Here is a 17,176-nt window from a genome sequence, read left to right on the forward strand (position 1 = left end):
ATAATTGTGGATATTTTTTAACAATAAGATAATAATAATAATAGTAAAAATGATAACAGTACTATGAGCTGGACAGAGACCTTACAATATGGCCAGCCGAAGTCACACCCTCAGCAGGGAAATTGCGTCTCCATGTTATTGACGCTCTATATGGTTTAATGCTGTATGAGCCGAGTCCCATGAAACTGTAACCACGGCCCGGTGGTGGCCTGTCCTATAGTGCTGCCAGAAGCACGATCATGGCTAACTTTAACCTTGGAGGACAGACACTCAACATACAGCCCTCTAGCCTCAGTAGTTTTTAAGATGTGAGGGCGGGCACAAGAAGTGCTGCCTGCCTGACAAAGCCATCTCAATAGTTTTCTTTTACAGAACAAGGCGTGATGCGACCTCCAGTTTACTCAGGACGTGTGCAAGATTTTCCATAGACCTTTCCTACCCCAACAACAACAACAAAGTAATTTGTAAACTTACTTCCCGAGCAAGCAAAAATCAATAAAAAACGAGGCTTCACAGCTGCTGAGGCGCCTTCAAGTATCATGATACCAGGTCCTGCATTACATCGGGTTTTTTCCAGTTTTAATCATCATACATTAAAATATTTTTTTTTCAGTAAAGATATATGCAATCAAATTCAAACTATAACCTCGGTGAAACTGCGCACTAAAATCTTCAAGTACAGAAAAACTGTAGTTACGAGCATACTAACTACAGTTTCTGCTCTTGAGGTTTTTGTGCCCAGTTTCTCTGAGGGTATAGTTTGAATTCGATTGCATATATCTTTTCTGAAAGAAAGAAAAAAACATTGTCTTCCTGTTTGATGATTAAAACAGGGACAACCCGATATAATGCAAGATCCTGCTATCATGATACTTAAAAACGCCGTCCGCCACTGATGCCTTCGTGTTTTTTACTCTTCTTGGTTTTGGGTTCACCTGATGTGTGTGTACAATCTACCTGCCACTTTTTGCCAGAACATATTTATTTGTAATCACCAAAATGACAAACGTATCCAAAAAGTTTTAAGGATTCGAAAAGTTAAGGGAGCATAGTCGATACTACACACACACACACACACACACACACACACACATATATATATATATAATATATATATATATATATATATATATATATATATATACATATATATATATACTATATATATATATATATATATATGTATATATCATATATATATATATATATATATATATATATATATATATATATATATATATATATATATATATATTATATATATATATATATATATATATATATAATGTATCCTCTGTTTTTTTTTCATCTGTCCATCAGCCTGCGGTGTTTGCGCATGGTGACTGCATTCCGGGCTTTAAATAATATCCTATTTCGAATATTAACGGTGTAATTCGCGTACAGTAAATTATTAAAACACTTTTCAGTTGCAGATGTACACCCAGATACCCTTTTATTTACCTAAAAACTACACATAGCGTAACTATTTAAAGCCCGGGACGCAGTGTTACCATGCCGAAACACCACAGGCGGTATGGACAGATGAAAAAAAAAAAAAAGAGTATAGTTATTATATATAAATATATTACTCTCGGCCGCCTGGCGTTGGGCTACTGTATGCTGACAATGTTTGAACCATCATCGTTATTATTCATCGTAGAAGAACTAAGAGCATAGGTATTTGGAATCCCTGTGAAATGTCCTATCAGAATTTCTTTTCTTCTCTACAATTGATATCAAAAAGTTAGCATGACCTGATATCCGGATCAAAACACCACCCGGGAAAACCATACCCTATAAAATCTACATAAATGGTTCGACTTTGATTCAATTCGGTTCAGTACATCTCTGTATACGGCTCTGTAGCCGTGTATAGGGAACATGCACATAGTATACATACATACATAGCCCAACCGTCAGCTATATATATATATATATATATATATATATATATATATATATATATATATATATATGTGTGTGTGTGTGTGTGTGTGTGTGTGTGTGTGTGTGTGTGTGTGTGTGCGTTATAGTGTATGAATATGTGGGGTTCGGTGGAGGAACGTTCTGGCTAAGGTGATAAGCATAAGTAGTGGGTCTCTTTACGTGGGTAAGCAGCTATCGTGCAAGTTTTCTACATATGGGTTTCATCCTTGATTCAACAGTTTTAGGTTGTATGTGGTAATGGCTTTTGTCTTATTATTTCTCTGGATTTAGTTACTTGGAAAAATGTCTCGGTGCTGAAGATATATTACAGTGCTGGTATAAGGTCAAATCAACAAAAGACCTGAATAAACTTCCATTGCATACGTACGGCTCTACCAATACTTCAGTTGGACACACCAACCGCCATTCATGCAGATTTAGGAGAACGCTCAGCGCAAGAAAAAAAGATGAGGGTGGACCACAGAACTCTTCAAGCAACCACTTTTAAAGTGACACGTGACATCAAGCAAATATATTTTTTTTTCTTTTTTTATGTAGAGATCAAAATAAAGTTTATAGCTACCAAAATCAAGCGAAGTAGCTGCAATGAACGAGATTACGGAAATTGTAAATACAACGGTAACTTATTTATTCTTACAGATTACGGCAAACCTATCTTTAATAGAACCAGGTAAAGGCCCGCCAAGGAATACCAAGTTCCATGTCCTATGAGTCAAGTATGCATTGATAACCGATAAAACAGACAAATTACAAAAATGTCAAAGTTGGAGGTAACTAGAAGCTATGCCCTTAATGATAAAATAAATGGTGTCACTCTTTGTAGGAAATAAAAGATTCGCGAGTATTCCTAACACAGACTTCTTCAAAATACGAATAAACAGATACGAATGCAGTTTACCTCGATGTTATCGACGTAAATCTTGCAGCTGCTTTCATCCAAATCATCCCCTATGGCGACCACAACATTGCTGTAGGCCCCGTTCGTGACGACGATGTCCAGGGATCTCCCTTCCTGAAGAAGCAGCACTAGAATGAAAAGCGTCTTCAGCAAACCACCATACATGGTCTTCAACCCCATTTTTCCTCTGTCCCGGTCTACTTTCCTAAAATTTGCCACACCAGTTGTTGGTTCTAATTCTTAGATTAATGGTTAAACCAAGGCTTCCAACCATTAATCCTTTTCACAAAAGAAAGAAGAAGGGGGAAATAATTAGCTTCTCTTCTCTCAAAAGTTCGCGCCTATCAAACAGTGACACTGGATTCTCATGCCTTCATATGCCTTGTCTTTTTTCGTCGCAGCAAATGCGTCTGGAATGCTTCACACAACTTCTGTATGTGGGGGAAAAAATTCGAAGTTATTATCCAAGAAGGGGACACAGAAAGAATGCACTGCAAGAACCAACAGAGGGCGAATGGTACGCACACAACGGGGTTTCAAACTGAACTCATCAAGAGATAACAAACTTATTTCATGCTGATAACTGTTATTATGTTCGTCCGTGCAGAAGACTGGAGGCTCGAGGTTCGGGGTGGTTATGAGATAAGATAACGAATGCAAGGAAACAGGAGGGTTTTATACAAGGAGGAATTCTTTGCTGATAACACTAACAAGGTCTTGACTTCGTAGGTAGATCAAAAGTGTCTTGCATCGAGCGGTGAAGGTAGTTTTATCATTTGGGCTGATTAAGCACTAAGCAGTGAAACATGTAAGCGCAATGATAGACAGATCATTACAGCACTCATGCATGCTTTACATGCAATTATACATATATACAATCACCCACGAATTCACTGGCATAGGTACAATAAAATTGTTAATAAATTTCTTATTAAGTTATTGTGTTTTATGCGTGATTAACTAGAACCGTTTGGTAATTTAAAAAATAACATTCCTTATAAACTATTTAGTTCTTTTCAGAATAAAACATCTGGGAAAGAAGGTACTTAAGGTGGACTTTAATCGTGAGAGAGTCAAGAAATTTTATCAATAGTTTTTTCCTCGTGACTGTCCCGGACATGTTTGAGGAAGATATCGTTGTCATGATAACGCTGATTGATCTGATTACCTATTACCCCTATCTCGCTACTGTCCCCCGGCCCCACCCCCATTTTTTTACGATAACAAAAATTAATTAAAAGCTGGCAGGACTGAAAGACTGCTATAAAAATTTTGGCTGTGCAAAGACATCGGCTGCCCTCCAGATATATTGCAGACTTCCATGCACGGCAATAGATTGGTGAGCAAAGATGACTCAAAAGGAAAACCAAAAGCTGAAGCTGAAGTTTTCTTTCTCGCAAAATGTAGAATTATAGTACTATATCTCGTGTTTTCTACGTTTGTTTGGTATGACAATCAGTTTAATACCATATTCCTTTCCTATACAAAATAAATAACCATAGATGTGGTATGCACGCTTGCATGTCTCGGCCTCCTCACACCCAAAGCCCACGTCAAGGTGAAGCAAAGCAACCATTTAGATTTGCAATTATAATATTTACTATGAAGTTTATTTTTTTTCATCTACTCAATATTTCCTTACTCCCAAATGCAAATATCACTACATTTGCATGTTGTAATACCATTTTAACCTTGTAGTTCAGAACTTTTCACACAAGTAGTTCATATCAGCCTATTTATTGATTATCCTTTCCCGGGTCTCATCTGAATCAAACTCCATTAAGGCTGTCGAGAAACCCACCTTAAATGAAGAGTCACCTCGCTCGATCTGGATGGGAACCCAATTAATAGCATTTTCCAAGTCAAAAACCTTAGCGTCACTGTTTCCGAATTAAGGCCGAAATGGGCAGTCCACACGAAGAGAATTGTGGCGATCCGTTGGAATAGTCAGATTGGATGAAGAACCCATTTTCTAAAAGAAATTTCATTAGGTTGTCCACAGTTTCGGTATAATTCATTGAATAATCAGACTACTAGTCACCATTATGGATCTCTGAATTATACAAACTATGTAACAACCTGAGGAGTGCCACATAATTTAGCCAAAAATCAGAAAACTTGTAAGAACTTCCTTATTACGCCATACTCTAAGTTACGGAACTGCATAGCTTCTACAGTAAGATATTAATGTGTAGCCTATATCTACAAAACTAGGAAAAAATTGTTCCAAATTTATCATTATATACTAATCAAATTCAGTTACCTTTGTCTTCCAATTCCATTATTATACTAAAATAGTGATTTTATGCCTTTCCCCTAATTATATCTTAATCAATTGAGTGTCCTTACTTTTATACTAACAATAAACTGTGACAGTGTCTTACTCGGTCGGTGCATGTCCGTCATCCGTAAGAGTAAATCAATTTCTTATGCATCCACCCAGATGCCCCAAGACGTGAAGCAACGAACCAGTTCAGTTATCTTAATACATGATGCAATCTAGTCTCAAAACCAGAACTGACTTTGATTAACCAGTTAGAAAAATCTTTTAAAGGGAAAAATATCTCAGATTTCCGTAAAAATTATTTATTTTTCACTGAAATGTCATCAACAAGTCACCAATATTCCAATTCATGGATTCTAAGGGCTCACCCCACAACACAGTTCAGAGCTACTTAACTTTAAACAATTTTACTAGCTTTCTTCTTTCGTATTGTTAAGCAGTATTTTCTAAATGACACTGACTTTCCTTGTTATTTGATGCCTCTCTCTTTTATAACTGTTTAAAAAATTATCTTTTACTTTACTTAATTTCTTCAGTACTTCGGTAATCTGTGTTCGTTTTATTTCTAGAACATCACCCTTTTCTGCAATCAATTAACACTTAAAATAATTATTTGCGCCTATAGTACACTTTAATGCTGTACTTTTTTAAATTAACTCTTATCATAATAATTTCCATTTCCAATTATCCCCAAAAGTTATAAAGATATTGCTTATTCCTGCTTCTGATATAGTACTATATTAGCTTTGACAACCAGCTCTTCCCAGGTTAACATAATTCTTAACTTTCAAGGCTATTTTTTTCTGCAGTGTCTTACAAGAGGATATTTGATAACAAACTTCATCCTTGTATTTTCCCTGGAAGGTAGCCTGCAAGGCAATATACTAAATCCGGCCTTCATTAATTATCACGTCATACTTTAAAACTAAAGGGAAAGCTCCATAAGGGAGTGGTAAGACCAGCTATGCTAAATGGTAAGAAACGGCATGTCTTACAAAGACAGAGAAGAATGTGAACTAAGTAGAGATGAGAATCTTGAGATGTGTGTCTGGTGTAACGAGGGAGGATAGAATCAAGATTGAATATAGCAGAGTGGCAATGAAGATTATGGATATATCAAAGAAAGTAGTACATGAGGGTGAGACCGAGATGGTACGGACACATACTGAGAAGGGAGTAAGACCATATTTGCACAACAGCAAATGAAAAGAGGCAAATTATGAGTACGTAGAATCGCGACGCCGGTTGAACAGGTTAAAACAACAAGGGATGGAAACTTATTTGTAAGATTTCTAGACAGGAAATACTTGGATCAAGCAAAAAACAAGTTTCAGAAAAGCAGCAATATATCAGTGAATGAGAAGGGTAAATTTAAACCCAAAATAAAAGTAGTATATGTCCCGAAGGATGAGGATGACATTGTCAATAACATTGTAAAGAAAAATCCCTAGATATGTAATTTTATTCATGAAGAGGACGACCTGAAAATTCTAAAGAAAATGAAACCCAGAGATAACAAATATATGCAAAGTATCATTAAATGCAAACCACAAATACGAGACGTTATCTATGACATAGGTGGCAACTTGTGAACACAGTATAGCCGAAGCAAAGTAGACGATTGTTACATGACCTAACAGTGCTGTAAATGTCAGAATTTTAGAAATGACTAAGTCTGCCCTAGATTTGATGAAAATTACAAATCAAATGAATGTGCCATGAAACATGAAACATAGGATGGAATAAGTACATAATTTATATAAAGGAAGAAATGTCGACGACGAAAAATTATGCGGTTCGTGACTTTGACAGATAATCTTCTAAGACTATACAACAAAATGCCGCCTGAGGTGAAGATCATACAAGAAGAAAGCAAATTTAAACGAGAAATAAAGACTCCTATTTTGCAGGAGCTATATATAATACTGACGAGAAAACACTAAAGACAATTATAAAACATAAGAAGCACCTTATTTTGAAAACGTACATGGGCTGGCCAGAGATGGAATCATCCCAGTTGAGGGCTGTACATAAAACCAAACAAGGTGAACAAAGAAAAGAAGTGCCCCACATAGGTAGATGGAAACAGTTCATCCAAAACGTCGACCTCGCACGATTGCAAACGGGACTAAGCTGAGAAGAAGAAGACTTCAGCTCGCGTTGGCTCACGAGCACTATAGAATTGGTTGCGTTACTCTTATCGAACAAAATCTGATAATTAAAATTAAGTATACAGAATAAAACTTCAAAAAGTGGTTAATTGCTAGGTTTTATGGTGCTTAGTGTATAAAATTAATTTTTAAAAGTATCGTAGTACCAAAATTATCTAATTAGTTGTGTGAGAGAAAAGTTAAGATTGAGAACAATTCTCCTCAACAAACTCATGTTATCCCGTCGTCTGTCCGGTGTTTAATGTTGACTAGACACCGGTCTGAAAATGCCTGGAACTATAACGTTGTTAAGACGTCTTAACCGAAATCATTACCTGTTACGACATTCCTTTAAGCTGTACTCCCGTTTCTCAACTGGTAATTAGTTTTAATAGTGTGGCTATTTTTAATATTAAGGCTAGGCTATACCTTTTAGGTAGTAGGTAACAGCCAGTTCGGTACTTCACTCAGATTGACGACACAGGTCTAGTAGTATAGGAATACTAGCTAGGCTAGGTACCTACCTAGTATAGTACAGTAATCCTACCTACTACATAGGTACTACCTAACCTAAAGGCTCTTGAATAACCTGAACAGCGTGTTACGGACTCAGATCTCAGAGACAATGTTACGGTGTCGAAATACCTAGCTATCCTGGAAAGGGTCGACACAATGTTACGGCCTCTGAGAGAGGTCCGCTTCAGGTTCGATATGAAATAATAAAAAAAATATTTGTTCCGATACGTAATACAAACCATCGGTCCTTTAACAATAGGAATAGTAGCTAGGGGCGGAGCTGGAACGGTCGTAAGCTTCGAACGGGGGAAGGGGAGAACGGTAGTTAACTGCTTGTCGATCGTCGCGCGCGCGCGGACGGGAGGTAAACAAATCTCTTTTGCTTCGGCCGTGTGTGGGAAGGACAGTGTTCGTCATCGCTCTGCCCGCTTTGTCGTTTGCTTTGAGTTTGAGTATTTGCCTCTCTTTCTGTATAAATCAGGAGTGACTGTAAGTACTTTTACAATTCTTATTGATCTTGCAATGAGTGAATTGGAAGAAATGGAGATATTCGCCGCGCCCTCCAGTCGCCCGTAGAGTGTGTCCCGGGCTGGAAGGGCGTAGATGTGGAGGTTTTAGGTCATTTGTTGACGTGGACCCCCACGAGGTTTGTACTCGTTGTCGGGGGCGAGAGTGCTCCCGCAATGAGCCCTGTGTCACATGTATGAATTGGTCCGAGGCGCAGTGGGTGCTGTACGAGGGCAGGAAGAGACTTAGGCCGCCCAAGAAGTCATCGGAAAGTCCAGTGACTCCTTTGGTAACGGACACTTCGTCCTCTTTCCTGCCCCCCGCCAGCCCCCACGTTTCGCGCCTTCCCCTGCGGGGGGGTAAGCGGGAGTCCTTTTCCTCTCTCGATCCGTCGAGTGTGGATGAGGGCGCCCAGCTACCCACGGACGTACAGCTGTACTCGGGTCCTTCCGTCCGCCCTCTGGGGGGGTGGGGGGGTGTTCTCCCCCCAGGCGCGAGGAAGCCCCTCCAAACTAACCCGACTGTTGCTTCCGCAGGTGTGCCATCAGCGAAGGACGACTTGGGACAGGTGTGGGAGTTGCTGGGACTGCAGGGAGTGCCCAGCATCCAGGGGTTGCTTCAACGGTTGGCGGGGTCGACAGTGGGTCACTCATGGTGCGGTGACCACTACTACTACCACAGTGACGACACCAGCATATGAGATGCCACGCATCTGGTGTATACGCCCCATATAATGTCGGTGACACCCACGGCGGCTATACAAAAACCCATTGCTGCCGTGCCAAAGAGACGGTGCCACCACCACCTGGATTCTTTGCTTTGTTTGCCGACCCCGGACTTCCGCTGCCCAAAGAGTACCCCCCTGGACCTGCCGCCAGTGCCACGGATGACGTGACGGGGCCTGCCGACAGGACGCCTGGCTCTCCCGTGGTACCTGCCGTGCCTGCCGTACCTGTTGCCGTTCCAGCTACTCTTTCCTTTTCAGATCGGCATTCTCTTTCAGATGTTCCTGCCGTTCCTGCTGTTCCCGGACCTGTTCCTGTTGTTCCTGCTGCTGGTGGTGCTGTCACAGTCTCAGGTCTTTCCGGACAGGTTGCAGTCGGGCCCTGTTGCTTCGGCAACTGCCCCGGCTCCCTCCTGGATGGAAGACCTGACGTCTGTTCTGCGGAGCCTGGCGAAGAAGAAGAGGAAGAGGAAGAAGGTGTCGTCGTCGTCTTCATCGTCTTCTTCGTCGTCTGCTGCCTCTCCTTCCCCTTCGACTTCTAAGGCTAAACAGCCGAAGAAGAAGAAGGGTGCCTCCTCCTCTAAGAAGACTCCTTCGTGATCTTCTAAGGGCCCGGCTCGCACAGGCGAGCTGGGGAGCTCTTCTGCTGTCCTCCTGTTCCTTCGGGAACGGGGCCCGTCGCTTCTTCTGCAAAGAAGAATCGACGGGGACCAGAGGTGCACCAGGCCTCGGCTGGTGCGTCCTCACCTGGTGCTAGCGGTTCTGCCGCTAAACCAGGTTCCGTCTCGGCCGCTTCTCGTTCGCGAGAAGCACCGAGTGGACGCTCTTCCAAAGAGGACCGTCCAGCCAAAGTTTTGACGCCCGAGCTCGCTCGCCGTCAAGACAGCGGCGCGGAGCAGAAGACTGGCGAGGAGTCGTGCACGACGACTCTCGCCAGGCCAGTGGACGCTCTCGCAGCGATCAAATCTGGCTGCTCGGGCTGAACGTTGACGGTCGCTGACCGGCACACGGGTTGAGGCGAGGAAGGAGTACCCCACGGCCGCCGGTACCAGCCACGGCGGGGTACCAGCGGTTTGACGCGCCGAGAGGACGCTGGCCGGTCTCGACGCGACAGAGAGCCTAGCAGGTCACCCGTCCGCGCTCCCGATGGGACCGGGGGGCGGAGACGGTGACCAGCGGTCAGCTCGCCTGACGCTAGAGATCGGTCTCGACGTTCTCAGCCGAGCCAATCGCCCCAGGCGAGCGGCAAGGCTAGGCCTTGCTGCTCGACCGTCACCGCGGGTTGACGATCAGCAGCAGCCCGTCCACGCACGCTGGTCCTGCCAGCGAGCGAGGGGGGGGAGCGTAAGGTCTGCCTCTCCCAGTACCTTCAACCTCCTCGGGCTATACCGGGAGGAGCGAGGTACCGAGGAGCGATCACGAGAGGTGCGCCGCTCGTGACCCAGCTATGACGCCGTACGGCTCAGGCACGGTCTTAGGACCGACCAGAACGTACGCGCAAGTAGTTGGAGGCGACCGTCAGGGGTCTGTCGCTGTTCCTCCTTCTGAAGGAGGAGTATCGAGGGATAATGCTCTTGCTGGAGGGACTGGAACGGTCCTACTCCACAAGACGCTGTAACGCCTGAGATACAGAGGAACTTCGCAGAGGTCATTAAGCTGATGCGTCTGCATAATGACCTTGCGGAAGGATCGTCGCTACCACCAGCAGAGCCCACGTCCCGGCTCGAATCATTTTTTTGGGGTCCCAAGAGGGAGCCAAATGATGGTGGGGTTGCCACGATCAGAGCTTGCGGACTCGGTCCTGGATCAGGTGGAGAATCTCGTCTCAGGACGGGAGGACTCGCTAAAATCCGGACGTCCTCTAAGCTGCTTCCTCCTCCTCTACAGCGACAGAGGCGATTTTACGTGCCTTCGGAAGACCCGATACTGCCGAAACAGGTTTAACCCGGAGTTAGTTTCGAGGCTGACTCCAGTGTGTTCCCTGCAGCAGCTCCTGTCGGAGAACTATGGTTCTCGCAGCAGGAGGCACTTGCCCTGGAATCTACCGCTATGGCAGCATTCCAGGCAGTTTCCTGGTTGGATTTGTGGTCCCTCACAATATCCAAAGTAGCGGCCGGCTCCGGGAGTTCTGCTCTCGAAGACGACGCTTCTTTCAGGAGACTGTGCCAGTCTGGAGGAAGAGCAATCTCTTACCTCGCCCATCAGACTGCTAACCTGTGGGCCAACTTGGTTCTTCGACGTAGGGACGCAGTCCTTACCCGAGTGACCAAGGGGGCCGGCGGGCGTGAGGCGGCTCGGGCTACGAAATGGACCTCTTAGGAGTTCCCAGCTCTCTTTCCTGGAGAGATGGTGGACGCTGCGGTGGAACGGCGGCGCACTGACGAGAGTGACCGCTTAGTCCACCAGGCAGTCTCGAAGGTTTCTGGGCAATCTCGAGTAACTGCGGCCAAACCAAAGAGCTTGGCTAGCGCTTCCACGGCGGCGAAGACGGTTGCACCGTCCAAACCCCGTGTGAAAGACTCCAGCTGTTTCAACTTCTGCTAGAGGAGGCCGCAACCCAGCCCTCCTCCGCACCCTACCTTTCCCGAGAGGGGTGCTGGAAAGAAGTCGAAACGAGGAGGGAAACGCTAGGGACGGCGTTCCCCCTCACCTGCTGCCGGAAGTGGGGGGGTGCCCTGGCGAGCCATTGGGCGACTTGGCATCGCTACGGCGCCGAGAACGGATAGTAGACGTCCTTCGGGAGGGATATCTACTACCCTTCGAGTCTCGGCCCCCCCCTCATCTCCAAACCGGTCCATCTACAGACCTATGTCCGGGGATCAGCAAAGGACAACGCTCTTCGACAGGAGATCAAGACCATGCTGGTGAAACGAGCTGTAGAAATCGTGGAGGAGACAGTCCACCGGGCTTTTACAGCCGCCTCTTCCTAGTGGAGAAGGGCATCGGGGGTGGGGGCTGGCGTCCGGTGATAGACCTTCTCTCCCCTGAACCGCTTCGTTCGCACGACGCGGTTCACGATGGAGTCGCACGCTCAGTGCTCGACTCGATCATTGGGGGAACGATTTCATGCTTTGTTCCGATACGTAATACAAACCACCTCGTCCTTTAACAATAGGAAGTAGCTAGCGCAGCTGGAACGGTCGTAAGCTTCGAACAAGGGAGAACGGTAGTTAACTGCTTGTCCGATCGTCGCGCGCCGCGCGACTGGGAGGTAAACAAATCACTTTTGCTTTCGGCCGTGTGTGGGAAGTACGTGTTCGCCATCGCTCTGCCCGCTTGTCGTTTGCTTCAAACTTGAGTATTTGTTTTCTCTTTCTGTATATCAGAGTGATTGTAAGTACTCTTTCTCTAGTTCAATTGAATTGCAATGAGTGAATTAGAGGAGATGGAGATATCACCCAGCGCCCTCCCAGTCGCCCGTAGAGTGTGTCCCGGGCTGGAGGGACGTAAATGTGGGGGGTTCAGGTCATTTGTTGAGGTGGACCCCCACGAGGTTTGTACTCGTTGTCGAGGGCGAGAGTGCTCCCGCAACGAACCATGTGTGGTTTGTATGAACTGGTCCGAGGCGCAGTGGGTGCTGTACGAGGGCAGGAAGAGCTTAGGCCGGCCAAGAAGTTCATCGGGAAGTCCAGTGACTCCTTTGGTGACGGACTTCGTCCTCTTTCCTGCCTCCCGGCCAGCCCCCACGGTTTGCGCCTTCGCCTCCCTGCGGGGGGGTAGCGGAGTCCTCCTCTCTCGATCCGTCGAGTGTGGAGGAGGGCGTCCGCTACCCGGATGTACAGCTGTATCGGGGTCTTCTGTCCCGCTCTGGGGGGATATTTCGCCCCCCAGGCGCGGGGAAGCCCCTCCCATTAACCCGACTGTTGCTTCCGCAGGTGTGCCATCAGCGAAGGATGACTTGGGACAGGTGTGGGAGTCGCTGGGACTGCAGGGAGTGCCCAGCATCCAGGGTTGCTACAGCGGCTGGCGGGGTCGGCCGTGGTCACTCATTGGTGCGGTGACCACCACGACTACCACATTAACTACACCTGCGTATGAGATGCCACCACATCTTGTATATACGCCACATATAATGTCGGTGACACCCACGGTGGCAGTACAAAAACCAATTGCCGCCGTTCCAAAGAGGACGATGCCACCACCACCTGGATTTTTTCCTTTGCCGACCCGGACTTCCGCTGCCCAAAGAGTACCCCACCCCCTGGACCTGCCGCCAGTGCCACGGATGACGGTGACTGTCGACAGGACGCCTGGCTCTCCCGTGGTACCTGCCGTGCCTGCCGTACCTGTGGCCGCTCCAGCGACTCTTTCCTTTTCAGGTACACATTCCATTTCAGATGTTCCTGCTGTTCCTGCTGTTCCCGGACCTGTTCCTGTCGTTCCCGCTGCTGGTGTTGCTGTAACAGTCTCAGGTTCCTTCCGGACAGGTGCAGTCGGGCCCTGTTGCTTCGGCAACTGCCCCGGCTCCCTCCTGGATGGAAGACCTGACGTCTGTCCTGCGGAGCTGGCGAAGAAGAGGAAGAGGAAGAAGGTGTCGTCGTCGTCTTCATCGTCTTCTTCGTCGTCGGCTGCCTCTCCTTCCCCTTCGACTTCTAAGGCCAAACAGCCGAAGAAGAAGAAGGTTGCCTCCTCCCCCCCTAAGAAGACTCCTTCGGGATCTTCTAAGGGCCCCGGCTCGCTCAGGCGAGCTGGGGAGCTCTTCTGCTGGTCCTCCTGTTCCTTCGGTGCAGGGCCCGTCGCTTCTTCTGCAAAGAAGAAGTCGACGGGGACCAGAGGTGCATCAGCCTCGGCTGGTGTGTCCTCACCTGGTGCTAGTGGTTCTGCCGCTAAACCAGGTTCCGTCTCGGCCGCTTCTCGTTCGCGAGAAGCACCGAGTGGACGCTCTTCTAAAGAGGACCGTCCAGCCAAAGTTTCGACGTCCGAGCTAGCTCGCCGTCAAGACAGCGGCACGGGGCAGAAGACTGGCGAGAGTCGTGCACACGACTCTCGCCAGGCCAGTGGACGCTCTCGCAGCGACCAACCGGCTGCTCGGGCTGACGTGACGGTCGCTGACCGCCACGCGGGTTGAGGCGAGGAAGGAGTCCCCACGGCCGCCGGTACCAGCCACGGCTGGTACCAGCGGTTTGACGCGCCGAGAGGACGCTGGCCGGTCTCGACGCGAAAGGGAGCCTAGCAGGTCACCCGTCCGCCGCTCCCGATGGGACCGGGCGGAGACGGTGACCAGCGGCAGCTCGCCTGACGCTAGAGAGCGGTCTCGACGTTCTCAGCCGAGCCAATCGCGCCCATGGCGAGCGGCGACGCTAGGCCTACTGCTAGACCGTCACGCGGGTTGACGATCGGCAGCAGCCCTCTACGCACGCTGGTCCTGCCAGCGAGCGTGGGGGGGAGCGTCAGGTCTGCCTCTCCTGTACCTTCAACCTCCTCTGGGCTATACCGGGGGAGGAACGAGGTACCAAGGAGCGATCACGAGAGGTGCGCCGCTCGTGACCCAGCTATGACGCCGTACGGCTCAGGCACGGTCTTAGGACCGACCAGGACGTACGCTCGCAAGTAGTTGGAGGCGACCGTGAGGGGTCTGTCGCTGTTCCCCTTCCTTCTGAAGGAGAGTATCGAGGGATATGCTCTTGTTGGAGGGACTGGACGGTCCCTACTCCACAGGACGCTGTGACGCCCGAGATACGAGGAACTTCGCAGAGGTCATTAAGCTGATGCGTCTGCATAATGACCTCGCGGAAGGATCGTCGCTACCACCAGCAGAGCCCACGTCCCGGCTCGAGTCATTTTTGGGTTTTGGGGTCCCAAGAGGGAGCCCATAATGACGGTGGGGTTGCCACGATCAGAGCTTGCGGACTCAGTCCTGGATCAGTGGAGAATCTCGTCTCAGGACGGGAGGACTCGCTGAAATCCGGACGGTCCTCTAAGCTGCTTCCTCCTCCTCTACAGCGCAGAGGCGTTTTTACGTGCCATCAGAAGACCCGATACTGCCGAAACAGGTTAACCCGGAGTTAGCGAGGCTGACTCCAGGTGTGTCCCTGCAGCAGCTCCTGTCGGAGAACCTATGTTCTCGCAGCAGGAGGCACTTGCCCTGGAATCTACCGCTATGGCAGCATTCCAGGCAGTTTCCTGGTTGGATTTGTGGTCCCTCACAATATCCAAAGTAGCGGCCGGCTCCGGAGTTCTGCTCTCGAAGACGACGCTTCTTTTAGGAGGGACTGTGCCAGTCTGGAGGAAGAGCAATCTCTTACCTCGCCCATCAGACTGCTAAACTGTGGGCCAACTTGGTTTCTTCGGCGTAGGGACGCAGTCCTTACCCGAGTGACCAAGGGGGCTGGGCGTGAGGCGGCACTCGGGCTAAGAAAATGGGACCTCTTAGGAGTTTCCCCAGCTCTCTTTCCTGGAGAGATGGTGGACGCTGCGGTGGGGGAACGGCGGCGCACTGACGAGAGTGACCGCTTAGTCCACCAGGCAGTCTCGAGGTTTCTGGGCAACCTCGAGTAACTGCGGCCAAACCAAAGAGCTTGGCTAGCGCTTCCACGGCGGCGAAGACGGTTGCACCGTCCAAACCCCGTTGTGAAGACTCCAGTTGTTTCGACTTCTGCGAGAGGAGGCCGCAACCAGCCCTCCTCCCAGGCCTCCTTTCCCCGAGAGGAGTTGTGGGAAGAAGTCGAAACGAGGAGGGAAACGCTAGGGACGGCGTTCCCCCTCACCTGCTTGCCGGAAGTGGGGGGGTGCCTGGCGAGCCATTGGCGACTTGGCAGCGCTACGGCGCCGAGAACTGGATAGTAGACGTCCTTCGGGAGGGATATCTACTACCCTTCGAGTCTCGGCCCCCCCTCATCTCCAAACCGGTCCATCTACAGACCTATGTCCGGGGATCAGCAAAGGACAACGCTCTTCGACAGGAGATCAAGACCATGCTGGCGAAACGAGCTGTAGAAATCGTGGAGGACCAGTCACCAGGCTTTTACAGCCGCCTCTTCCTAGTGGAGAAGGCATCGGGGGGCTGGCGCCCGGTGGATAGACCTCTCTCCCCTGAACCGCTTCGTTCGCACGACGCGGTTCACGATGGAGTCGGCACGCTCAGTGCTCGACTCGATCAGGGGGAACGATTTCATGCTTTCGGTGGACCTGAAGGACGCGTATTTTCAAATACCCATCCATCAGTCCTCCAGAAAGTACCTCCGCTTCATCTTCGACGGGACGGTGTACCAATTCAGGGCACTTTGTTTCGGTCTCTCAACCGCCCCACAAGTGTTCACGCGAGTGTTCACTCTGGTGTCGGCTTGGGCCCATTCGAACGGGATACGTCTTCTGAGGTATCTCGACGATTGGCTGGTCCTGGCGAGCTCCGCTCGCAGTTGCTACAGGACAGAGATCGACTCCTCAAGTTTTTGTCGCGATCTGGGGATCGTGATAAACTACGAGAAGTCAGATCTCGAACCCAAGCAGAAGATGAAGTATCTGGGTATGCTGATAGATACGGTAGCAGGGCAAGTCTTTCCCGCAGACTTGCGTATCAGCAAAATTCAGGGAGGCAGCCGGCCGGTTCCTGTCGCGGCAGGAACAGGCAGCACAGCAATGGCAAGTCGTGATCGGTCCATCTGTCGTCACTCGAGAAGTTAGTCCCTCACGGCGTCTTCACCTGCGGTCTCTCCAGTGGAGGCTAAGGGAGAGTTGGTCCCAGGCCAAGGATCCTCCTTACTTTCCCTTTCCCCGTGGCTATCACGGACAAGGTGAGGCAGGACCTAGCCTGGTGGCTCGACGACAAGAACCTCTTAAGAGGAGTGCCCATACGCACTCCCCCCCCGGAGATGCTTCTGTTCTCAGACGCATCGACCGAGGGATGGGGCGCACACCTGGAGGAGTTGCTGACTGCAGGTGTGTGGGACCATCACGAGAAGCACCTTCACATCAATGTCCTGGAACTCAAGGCAGCGTTCAACGCTCTCCAAGAGTTTTCGGACCGCTTGGTGGGACACTCAGTGGTGTTGATGTGCGACAACACCACAGTAGTGGCATATGTCAACAAGCAGGGGGGGCTAGTGTCTCTTCCGCTCCATCAGTTGACGGTGCAGGTGCACGAGTGGGCCACGGCTCACTCGATAGAGCTGTCCAGCACGCTACATTCCAGGCAAGAGGAATGTAGTAGC

The 17,176-nt window shown here is 48.6% G+C and overlaps 2 protein-coding genes across 2 annotated transcripts in view; one reads left to right on the plus strand and one right to left on the minus strand.

Annotated features, from left to right (window-relative positions):
• Positions 1 to 3,410, minus strand: part of LOC135219757 (calcium-activated chloride channel regulator 1-like) — a 182,206-nt gene extending 178,796 nt beyond the window's left edge. Inside the window, exon 1 of the mRNA XM_064256803.1 lies at positions 2,846 to 3,410. Within this exon, the coding sequence (XP_064112873.1) occupies positions 2,846 to 3,025 (180 nt within the window). The 5' untranslated portion in view covers positions 3,026 to 3,410. The remainder of the gene's footprint in view (positions 1 to 2,845) is intronic.
• Positions 3,411 to 7,497: 4,087 nt separating this feature from the next.
• The window catches only part of LOC135219760 (poly(A) RNA polymerase, mitochondrial-like), a 466,613-nt gene continuing 456,934 nt past the window's right edge, over positions 7,498 to 17,176 (plus strand). Inside the window, exon 1 of the mRNA XM_064256805.1 lies at positions 7,498 to 7,657. Within this exon, the coding sequence (XP_064112875.1) occupies positions 7,567 to 7,657 (91 nt within the window). The 5' untranslated portion in view covers positions 7,498 to 7,566. The remainder of the gene's footprint in view (positions 7,658 to 17,176) is intronic.

Source organism: Macrobrachium nipponense, chromosome 1 (genome assembly GCF_015104395.2).
Source record: "Macrobrachium nipponense isolate FS-2020 chromosome 1, ASM1510439v2, whole genome shotgun sequence".
Classification (NCBI taxonomy): Eukaryota; Metazoa; Arthropoda; class Malacostraca; order Decapoda; family Palaemonidae; genus Macrobrachium; species Macrobrachium nipponense.